Source organism: Nicotiana sylvestris, chromosome 8, assembly GCF_000393655.2.
Source record: "Nicotiana sylvestris chromosome 8, ASM39365v2, whole genome shotgun sequence".
Taxonomy (NCBI): Eukaryota; Viridiplantae; Streptophyta; class Magnoliopsida; order Solanales; family Solanaceae; genus Nicotiana; species Nicotiana sylvestris.
The window spans coordinates 120,810,217-120,820,753 of NC_091064.1; the positions used below are offsets into that span (position 1 = coordinate 120,810,217).

The window sequence follows — 10,537 nt, forward strand, 5'->3', positions numbered from 1 at the left end:
ATTTCTCACCTCCCCCTTGAGAATTGGAGAGTATGATTACATCTAATTTCATGTTGATCAAGTAATTACTGGCCAAACAGATATTCCAATTTATATAATTACACACAATTATATGCAAATCAGATTTCAAGATGGCTTTCCAAAAGGCTCTTAAAGTAACATATGGAAAACTCTAACGTTCCAATTGTGAGAATAATTTCAGGAAAATTGACATCTTACTGTATAAGTTCTTTTAATTTAATTTTTGTTCTTAATGATATTATTTTATAGGACGATGAAACATATCGATGACCAAATAATCATAAAAGTACTTTTATTGTTATATATATATATATATATATATATATATATATATATATATAACAATAAATCAAAAGTTGTTCTTTAAATTCTTAATTATTTTTTTAGTAAAATGTGTCACATAAATTAGAGATCAGATTAGAGCTTTGACTTTGAGAATGAATTTTTTTAGTAGGATGTTTTTTCAAAAGTAGGCTTTACGTGGCCTGAATTTTAAGTAGGAAGGGCCTTAGGAAAAATAGAGAAGGAATAGTAACTTAAACAAGACACAAACAGCGCATTGAGCATGAACGAAACCAGAAGCCTACTGAGCCAGCAAACAACTTAAAAGGGGCCTCTTTTTGGTATTTTCTTGAGTTGCCCAGAATCCAAATAAGAAAACTACTCCCACACACAATTCCAATCCCAATATTATTAAAAATGGAACAGTTTTCTTGAACCCCACAAAGATACAAATCATAGGGGAAAAAATAAATTACTACTACTATAGTTGAAAACTGAAAAAACTTAGTAGGCCATCCGCCATTGCCACTAGATAAAACTCAAAAGTCCTATATCCAGAAAAAAAGGAAAAAAATTATTCTTTTCTTTTCGTTTATTTACTTGCTGTTTATATACCAATCTTCCTTTTAAACCCAACTTTTATTCTGCATTTTGAGTCCTGTTATTTCTTGCGTTCTGTTTGGAGTAATGGCAACTCTTAGTGATATTGGGGTGTCAGCATTTATAAACATACTTGGTGCTTTTGCATTCTTATTGGCTTTTGCTCTGCTTAGAATTCAGCCTATCAATGACAGGGTTTACTTTCCCAAGTGGTACATTACTGGGAAGAGAAGTGCTCCTAGGCATGCTGGTAATTTTGTGGGGAAGTTTGTTAATCTCAATTTCAAGACTTATCTTACCTTTCTCAACTGGATGCCTCCAGCTATGAAGATGAGTGAATCTAAAATTATTGAACATGCTGGCCTTGATTCTGCTGTTTTCTTGAGGATTTACACTCTTGGGTATGGCCGATTTTATTTGTTTTTGGCTGTTGAAAGTTGTCAACTTTATGGTCTTGCTTTATGTCTATCTGGGGTGGTGTAAAATCCAAGCTTTAGGCTTAAACCTTTTCAATTTATCTATTGCAATGTCTTTCTGCTTAAAAATTTCAGAATTTGGAATTTTGAACTTAATCTGGATATGGTGCTTACTCCTTTTCTTCTCTGTCCCCTTTCTTTAGAGAGAGGGAGAGAGGAGAGGGAAGGGGAGGGTGCTATTGATGGTGAAATTAACTTGGGATTCTTCCTTTGCTTAAGAATTACATATCTGAAGATAGACTTTAAAATCCTCTATTAGAATTTTTCAGAAGAAAGGTTTGGCCATGAAAACTTTAATTTTCCCCAATTCAATTCTGGCCTACCAATGCAAAAGTCCCTTTCAGTTGTTAAATGCTTTTTTTTAATTATTATAAATTTCTATAAGTTAAACTCTACCTTGTGCCTCAAGAATTTTTTGGCAATTAATTTGTTTGCTTGCTTTGCAATTTTTCCCCTTATCTGGACTCTAGTTTCAAGTGGTATATGATTTAACTCGCTTTTTTTCTTTCCTGTTGCAACTGATCCATTTTTGTTTGTAATTTAGCAGAACAACTTATCATATTTGACCACATATGATACGGTAGTCTTAGAGTGACCCGAAAAACAGAGTGAAAGACATCTACCAGTACCCACAATTTCATGTAAATTGATTAGCTCTTTGGGTTCAATGGAAACTGCTTCTTTAATTTATCTGATATACCTGCATTCTTTTCCTTGACAGCTTAAAAATATTTGGGCCAACTGCACTTGTGGCACTTTTGGTTCTTATTCCAGTTAATGTATCAGATGGGACATTGTTCTTCCTCGGAAAAGATTTGGTCGTCAGTGATATCGATAAGCTCTCTATATCCAATATTAAACCCAAATCCTGGAAGTAAGTCTTCTGTTGTATCATTACCTCTCATTTGATCTACAATAAGCACATACGTGTATATATGTTTTTGAGGAATTATGACTGCTAAATTTGTGCTTACCATTGCTTATTCTGATTTATGATTCATCTTCTTATTCTGTTGTCTAAAAGCTTAGTATTAATACACGGGAAGATTTTCTTATCAGGATAAATTATTGAGGAGTACCAGAAGTATGTTAAAATACAATGGCATAATTAAGTTCCTGAAAAAAGGGAATGGTGTTCACAAAGTTCGTCCTTTAGGAGCCAAATCTAAATTATGTGCGTGTTGCTCGTTCATAGATTTGAATAGTGATACTTTAATTTGTCTTTTAGAAATGTTGTGTTCCCTAATTTGCCCTTTATCTTAGTCCTGTTAATAAAGTAACACCCGTAGGCGCTTGTTTGCCAGTAGAAGCACCTTGAACTACTGTTGATCCAAGCTAGTGATTTGGGTACGATTCGTATTTCCTTTACATCTATGGCAGTGCTTTCTAGTATGAGCTTTTTTGTCTTAACATCTGATTCTGAGTCCATCTGTAATTCAACGATTTCACTTCATCCAGCTGTCAAGTTGATGATGTCTTGAATGTTATATGTTGACAGATTTGACTTAATATAATAACATACTTATTCGGTTGAGTTAACTACTGACTGCCATTAGTTAGTTAGTTCTTGGTTTATAAGGTCATGAAAACAAACCTACTATTTTGATATTGTGGTCCAGTATGACTTATGGGTTAAACTGCTTTCTTGTGAATTCATACACAAGCTTATAGTCTTTGGGACATCTTTTTGCTGGAATTATGTATTTAACTGGCCATAGCAAAGAAACCTAGATTGACAACGACTGCAGTTGGGTGTCTCGAGCATGGTTGGAAGTTTTCAACTGCCTTAATTTCTTTTCTAGTGTTGGAGATTGGGTGATAGAAGCGTCCTATGATGTTGATGTTTTGGTAATGGAAGAACTTTTTTCTGCTAGAAACTGTCTGCAGACAGGAGAAAATTTTAGTAGAGACTTTTCCGTAAGGGGATTGGCTAGGTGAAAAGTTACGCTCAGACACGGAGAAACAATGATACAATGTGGATTGAACTTGTTCTCTTAACAACATGCTTTCTTTTAGGAAAATGCATGTTCATGCTAAAAGGTTAAAAATGAACGAAAATATTAACTGAGCTACTAGTTGATAATTGTCAAGAGGAACGAATGACAATTTCAATATAGAAATGTTACTTGTATCGTCCTTTATTCGTCTGAATTTCCTTTTTCTGTGTGTGTTCCTGTTGGATCTCTTGCTAATAAGGAGCTTCAATTGGGTGTTCACATGAGTCAGGTTCTTTGTCCACATAGCAATGGAATATTTATTCACGTTTTGGACCTGTTTTATGCTGTACAAGGAATATGATAGAGTAGCTGCAATGAGATTAAAATTTTTGGCTTCACAAGACAAGCGTGCCGAACAGTTCACGGTGGGTAAACAAGGATCAGTTTCCTTTAAATTCTCAATCCATGAGCTGAAAAGCTTATCAAACATGGATAGAAAATTTGTGCCTACAGATTCTATTTTTGTTGAATTTGAGATAAATTTAGTCCATTCTACAATAAACCTTTGCATATCTTGTCTTTCAGGTTCTGGTTAGGAATGTTCCTCATGAATCTAAGCGCTCAATAACAGATAGTGTTGAAAATTTCTTTAAGAAGAACCATCCTGACCACTATCTTTGTCACCAGGTAACATGGCACCTAACAGCAGGTCTTTTTCTAGTGAGAAGGTGTTTACCTAGATAGCTAGCTTTTCTTGAGCTGGAATTTCTTACTTCATGTGGTTTTGTTGGTCTTATCTCTATTAGGCTGTCTATAATGCCAACAAGTTTGCCAAACTTGTCAGAAAAAGGGCTAGACTTCAAAATTGGCTGGACTACAACCAGCTTAAGTTTGAAAGAAATCCAGAAAAGAGGCCAACTAAAAAGGTACTCTTTTAGCTGATAAAACTCAGGAAACGCGACATTTTCTCTTGAACTTTCTCATGGTACTGCTACTGATTTAAAAAGGAGAAAATTCTCTTGCCATGGTTTTCACCTTTTTTTAATTAATGTTTTAACTTTTAACACCATGTCACATGTCCTCTTTCCGCAGAAAGGCTTCCTCGGACTTTGGGGTGAGAAAGTTGATTCTATCGACTACTACAAACAGCAGCTTAAGGAGCTTGATAGAAGAGTGAGTGTAATTGCTAGTTTGATTAGCTTATTTGCTGTCCATAACCAAATGAAAATTCTGGTCGACGTCTTTATTATATTTGTTGAATAAAGTTATCCTTTTTCTCCCTCCCTCCTCTATGTTTTCTGATCCAGCTTGTTCTCTCTCTCTCTCACCCCCCCTCCCCCCCCTCTTTCTCTGAGAAGGGTTGAGGGGCTATGAGAAAGGAGCTCCGTGCATCCAGTGTTGTTAAAGCTTGCTTAAGCCCTGAAGATTGTGCACTTCACGTCACTTAATTGGCACTTTAGTGTAGGCGTCAAGGTGCTAAGGCATGTGCATCTTCACCAATGGATCTATCTTTAGGGTACAATATCGTATATCAAGCTTAGTTATAGTTTTTCCATTCATTTGTCTAAATAGTTATTGTTTGTGTTGTAGTTATATTTTCTTGCATTGCATTTCTATTTTTTATTTTTTCTTCATGAACGCTCTTCTTTGCTAAAGCCCACACATCAATTGCGCTTTGCGCTTAAAGCTCCAACAAACTTGAGCTCATTTTTGCGCTTTTCACTTTTGACTACCTGCGCGCATCTTAAGTCAAGCTTTAATACCGGCTACTTTTCACCAATTTACTTATCCTTTGTATTTATGTTGCCTTTTCTAGTTGACAATGGAACGTGAAGGGATTCTCAAGAACTCGAAATCTATCATGCCTGCTGCCTTTGTATCGTTTAATTCAAGATGCGGGGCAGCTGTTTGTGCACAAACACAGCAAAGCAAGAACCCCACATTGTGGCTGACTAATTGGGCCCCTGAACCACGAGATGTATATTGGAACAATCTGTCTATATCTTTTTTTTCTCTCAGCCTCCGCAAGCTTTTGATTTCTGTGGCAGTGTTTGCTCTGGTATTCTTTTACATGATACCTATTACCTTTGTGCAATCGTTGGCTAATCTGGAAGGTTTAGAAAAGGTTGCACCTTTTTTGAGACCACTAATTGAATGGTAAGAACTTTTTCTCTGCTTTCAAAGAAGAATGCATATATTGTCTTTCCTTTGGAATGCAGTAGTATTGCAGTAATTTGTTTCATTCTTGCCTTATGCAAAAAGTTGATTTAATGAGGAAATATCAGTGTGCAGTGTCACATCCTGGATTGGCTGGTGATTAAGTTCGCAACCATACTTGTCACGAACACATTACTTACTTTGCACTGATATCACTTTTCAAAATATTTAGCATTTCGCTGGACCTTTTCCAAAATGGATTATCTTCCTTTTTCAGGTTCTTATCGTGCATATCTTTCTCTTTAGTTCATCTGCAGGCGCTAAGCAACAGTAAAACCGTAGTTTGCTTTACACATTATAGTTTTTCGCTAGTGCTTATAGTCAATCAGCTGGTTTGATCTCCCTAAGAAATTGCATCTAAGATGATCTTGGTGTCTGACTGCTGCTTCTTTTGATCTTAGCAGATAGATTTCAGATTTCGAAGACACAGTAGGCTTGATGAATATATAAGCAACTTTTTTGAGACTAAATTGCAATTTAATAGATTATATTTGTTGTGTATGAATGCCTACTAGTTTATTTAGTATGTCAGAGAAAAGAAAAAGGACTGAGTTATTATATAGAGGTTCTCCTTCAAAAGCTTCTTTTTTTATCCAAATGTGCTTGTTATATATTTCACCGACTCCTGACTAAGTTCGTTTCTTCTGTTTTTATTTACTAGAAGTATTTTAATTCTTCATAGCTGCATTTATTGTATTTTTTCAAAGAGTTACTTGTGAAGCAAAATTTCTGGAAATGGTTGCAGGAAGATTATCAAGTCATTTCTACAGGGTTTTCTTCCTGGTTTAGCTCTTAAAGTCTTCTTGCTTGTTCTTCCTGCCATTCTGATGTTTATGTCAAAGATTGAGGGACATGTGGCGTTATCAGTGCTCGAGAGGAGAACAGCAGCAAAATACTATTATTTTATGCTAGTCAATGTATTCCTGGGGAGCATAGTAGCAGGGACAGCTTTCCAGCAACTTCATGCTTTCCTTCACCAATCAGCTACTCAGTACACACTCTCTCTCTCTCTCTCTCTCTCTCTCTCTGCTCATTCTCATAGTTCACAAAATCATGATGACTGCACTATGGTCATTAGCTTTTGACACATGATAGATTAGATTGGTCTCTCAATGAAAGATGTATACCAGTGTGTGGGACATATTAATGCTAACCTCATTCTTTGATGATGTGGAATTATCTATGTAAAGTTCTCACAATGGCTAAGACTGTGAGACATAAAACTAGAACTTTTTTTTGAATGTTAACCAACACATGGTCCAAGTCGAAGCAGCGACACTAGATTAGATCAAGTATTGAAGAGAAGAAATCAAGTATTGTGTGATCTTTGAAGTTTTCAAATTAAGCTTATTGCTGGAGAGAAGATTTTTTCTGTCATATGCCTTAGCTCTGTTGACACATCCAAGTATTATAATACAGTATGCAGTATGCCAAGTGCGTGAAGCTTACTGATGCTTATTTACAGCGCGCTTTTGAACCTCTTGGAGTTCATCTCTAGAAGTTTTTCAGTTTTATGCTTCTTACACTTCCTTATACAAAAAAAAAACACAAAGAGGCTTATTAAACGTACCTAGTTGACCTTGTGTTGTGTAGTTGAACGTAAAATCTGGTGAACTTGTGTTATGTTTCACTGCATTTTTGGAATGTTTTAAAATTCTTGATTTGCTGTCATTTACTTATTTTTTTACCTCCAATAACCTTGATGATATTCTTGCGTCAGAATGGAATGTTGAGTTTATAATAGAACTTGGGTTGTCTTATAGCCAACATCGTCATAGCATAATCAAATTCCATATGGGCCTTCTGGACCCTCATGATGCTTTCCCCTTCAAAAAAGATAATATGCGCAACTGAGGAATCAACTGTATTGTTTTTTCATTTTTTTTTCTTGATAAGGTAAAGGTTTCATTAATAAGGTACCAAGATGGTACAAAAAGTTACTACTGTATTGTTTTTCTCATTTGCTTTCTGCCCCTTGGTGTAATTTATGGATTGTTATTTTTTCAAAATTTATATTAGATGGAGTACCATTTAAAATACTGATATTAATTAGTAAGACATTAAATTGAAGGGTGCAAAGTTGGAGAAAAGAAAAAAAGATTCTGTAAGATTTTTGTATATAGTTGCTGTTAGCTCGAGAAAAGAAGTGTTTCTTTACTAGTGATAAATATGTAAATACACTTTCTGATACAGAAGTTCCTTTCTGTTCTACAAAGCTGTTTCCTTGAGTTTTATAATCTTTCATGCAGGATACCGAGAAATATAGGGGTTTCAATACCAATGAAAGCAACTTTCTTTATCACATACATAATGGTTGATGGTTGGGCTGGTATTGCTGGTGAAATTCTCAGATTGAAACCTCTGGTTATTTTTCATCTTAAGAACATGTTCCTTGTGAAAACTGAAAGGGATATGGAGAAGGCAATGGACCCTGGTAGCGTAGATTTTCCCGAGACGCTTCCAAGTCTTCAACTGTACTTTCTTCTGGGTATAGTCTATGCTGTGGTTACTCCAATTCTTCTTCCTTTCATACTGGTTTTCTTTGCCTTTGCGCATCTTGTTTACCGTCATCAGGTTCGTCCTTGCCCTTTAATTCCTTTTCTTTTTAACTTGTTGATTTGCTTATTAGCGTTTTTAGAGTCCATAGCCGGGAGGACGTCGTTTGTACTGAACAAAAGAGCAATCCATTGTGTTGGTAATAACTTTGACTAACCGAAGGATTCTTGTGGCAAATTATCGGAAAGGTAGTTTGAGTGTCATAATGATAGTTCTACTGAGTGTTGGAACTGATATATACCAGTAACAATTTATAAAAGTTTTCAGTAAATAGTATGATGAACTTTATCATACTCAAGAAGATAGCTTTATATGAAAAACTTTATCTTCAATGGTTTTCTGATTATTAGTTTGTGTTTCATACAGGTAATCAATGTGTATAACCAACGATATGAAAGTGCAGCTGCTTTTTGGCCCCATGTTCATGCACGCATTATTGCAAGCTTAGTGATATCTCAACTGCTTCTGATGGGTCTATTGAGCACAAAAAAAGCTGCAAAGTCCACTCCATTTCTTGTGGTGTTACCTCTTTTAACCTTAGCATTCCATAAGTACTGTAAGAGTCGGTTTGAACCTGCATTCAGAAAGTATCCGGTTGAGGTAAGCTTCAATTGCTAGTTGTATATAAGTCTTTGGGAACATTTCTTGTAGAGCATGGAGGCAATTTTTCATGATCGCATAACTAGATGAAAAGAAAAGCGAGATGCCCTACCTTCTTTTTCCTATGCTAGATGCCCTACCTCAGCTTTGTTGTTCTTTACCTGATCCCTGCTTAAATATGGTTTTATCTTAAACAATCAATGATTTGAGTAGTGATAAATTGTGTGACCACCTTATCCAAAAGGTTAAGTTGCCTGAGGGAACACACTTTTATTTATTTAATTATATATTTAGTGTGCCTGCTAGTGCGCAGGGCTGTTTCCTTTTCTTAATTGGCCAAGTATGTGAACAATTCTTTTTGATAGTAGTGGCGGTGAGACATGAACTAGGACCTTTGTCTGTTTTGATACCATATTGATTTGTGTGGACACCTTATATAAAAGCTTAAGCTATTAGAGAAACACACAATTATTTATTTAATTATATCGCCAACAATAGTAATGGAAATATATGCCTCTATGTTCTCATGCTTTTCAGGAAGCGATGGAAAAGGACTTGCAAAACCGATCTTCTGAATCTGATGCCAACTTGAAAGCATACTTGGCTGATGCATATCTGCATCCTATTTTCCGCTCATTTGAAGAGGTTGAATTGGATGAAGTTAAAGTCGACAAAAAGCCACCTCCCAACAGCTCAAGCCCCCCGCTGAGCGAACTTAGTTCTCCATCTCCAACTCATCACGCGAAACATCATGAAGAAGATGAGCCATCTCAGGTGTCTCAAACATCTCATAATGTCCAGCATTATGAAGTTGGACAACCTGGGGACTTGTTTCACTATGAATATGAACAATCCAATCACATATATCACTATGATGTCGAGTCACACCATCAACATGAGTCACAATATCACCATAACGGATATCATTATTGAAGGTTTTATCCTTTAGTTTGACTGATGTTTAGCGACTCAATTGCCCTAACCGCCATACTTAGCCCAGCTTAACATTTGCTAACCAGGTCATGCCCCTTTAGTTGCAGTTTTTGTCCATCAATGTAAATGCATTTGGGCTACTTTCATTTTCTTTTCGAATTTCGTAGAGAAGTTAATACATGTGTTACATGTCTTATATTCCTCTTTGTTGAGAAGAAATCATTAACAGCAATCAGACATGAATACAAAAGGTGGATTCAGGATTTTAACATGTTAAAATTCTTAACGTTGAATTCATTGTACTTTTTAAATTATGGATTTAAATCTAATATTTGTTGACATTTTTGTGAATTCACATAAAAGATGTGATACTGATTAATAGATGTGATAGAGATTCAAGTTAAAGCGCTGATCTCGATCATTACAAATAGTATTTGCCCCTGATTGATAGATGTAATTGAGATTCAAGTTAAAACGCTGATCTCGATCACTACAAATAGTATTTGCCGCTGATTAATAGATGTGATACTGATTAATAGATGTAATTGAGATTCAAGTTAAAGCGATGGTATCAATCACTGCAAATAGGTACTTTTCCAGAGAGTCCGGAACCAAAATATGGTTCTTTTGGACTCAAAGAACCAAAATGTGTGGGGGAAAAAACCGGTAACCAAAATATTATAACGCCCTAGCTAAAGGCGCTTTACCTTAACGACCGTTTGCCCAGTTAAGTATAACGCCCTTATATAAGGCGCTATATTTGAACCTGAAATGAGCGGAAAGGCATATCTCCTTATAATAAGACGCTATAGTATAACGTCTTAATAAGGCGCTATACCTACATAAAAACGCGTCCAGTTTCCTTCCCCAAACCAGAAAAGTCCCCACCCCCATTAAAAAACTCAAAATAGCGGT

At 35.7% G+C, this 10,537-nt stretch overlaps 1 protein-coding gene across 1 annotated transcript; it reads left to right on the forward strand.

Moving 5' to 3' along the window:
- The first annotated feature begins 618 nt into the window (after nt 1–618).
- Nucleotides 619–9,891, forward strand: LOC104232754 (CSC1-like protein At1g32090). Its single transcript, XM_009786021.2, has 11 exons — nt 619–1,304; nt 2,101–2,253; nt 3,606–3,741; nt 3,902–4,003; nt 4,123–4,242; nt 4,409–4,489; nt 5,133–5,473; nt 6,279–6,524; nt 7,783–8,107; nt 8,456–8,689; nt 9,227–9,891. The coding sequence occupies exons 1-11, from the start codon at nt 991–993 to the stop codon at nt 9,620–9,622; spliced, it is 2,448 nt and encodes an 815-aa protein (XP_009784323.1). The 5' UTR covers nt 619–990; the 3' UTR covers nt 9,623–9,891.
- Nucleotides 9,892–10,537: the final 646 nt, after the last annotated feature.

Bases quoted from the DNA above. Each gene is read 5' to 3' on its own strand.
- LOC104232754 (XM_009786021.2), top strand. From the start codon at position 991: ATGGCAACTCTTAGTGATATTGGGGTGTCAGCATTTATAAACATACTT. The intron at 1,305-2,100 runs GTATGGCCGATT...TTTCCTTGACAG, and splicing joins TTGAGGATTTACACTCTTGG to CTTAAAAATATTTGGGCCAA. The intron at 4,243-4,408 runs GTACTCTTTTAG...CTCTTTCCGCAG, and splicing joins AAAAGAGGCCAACTAAAAAG to AAAGGCTTCCTCGGACTTTG.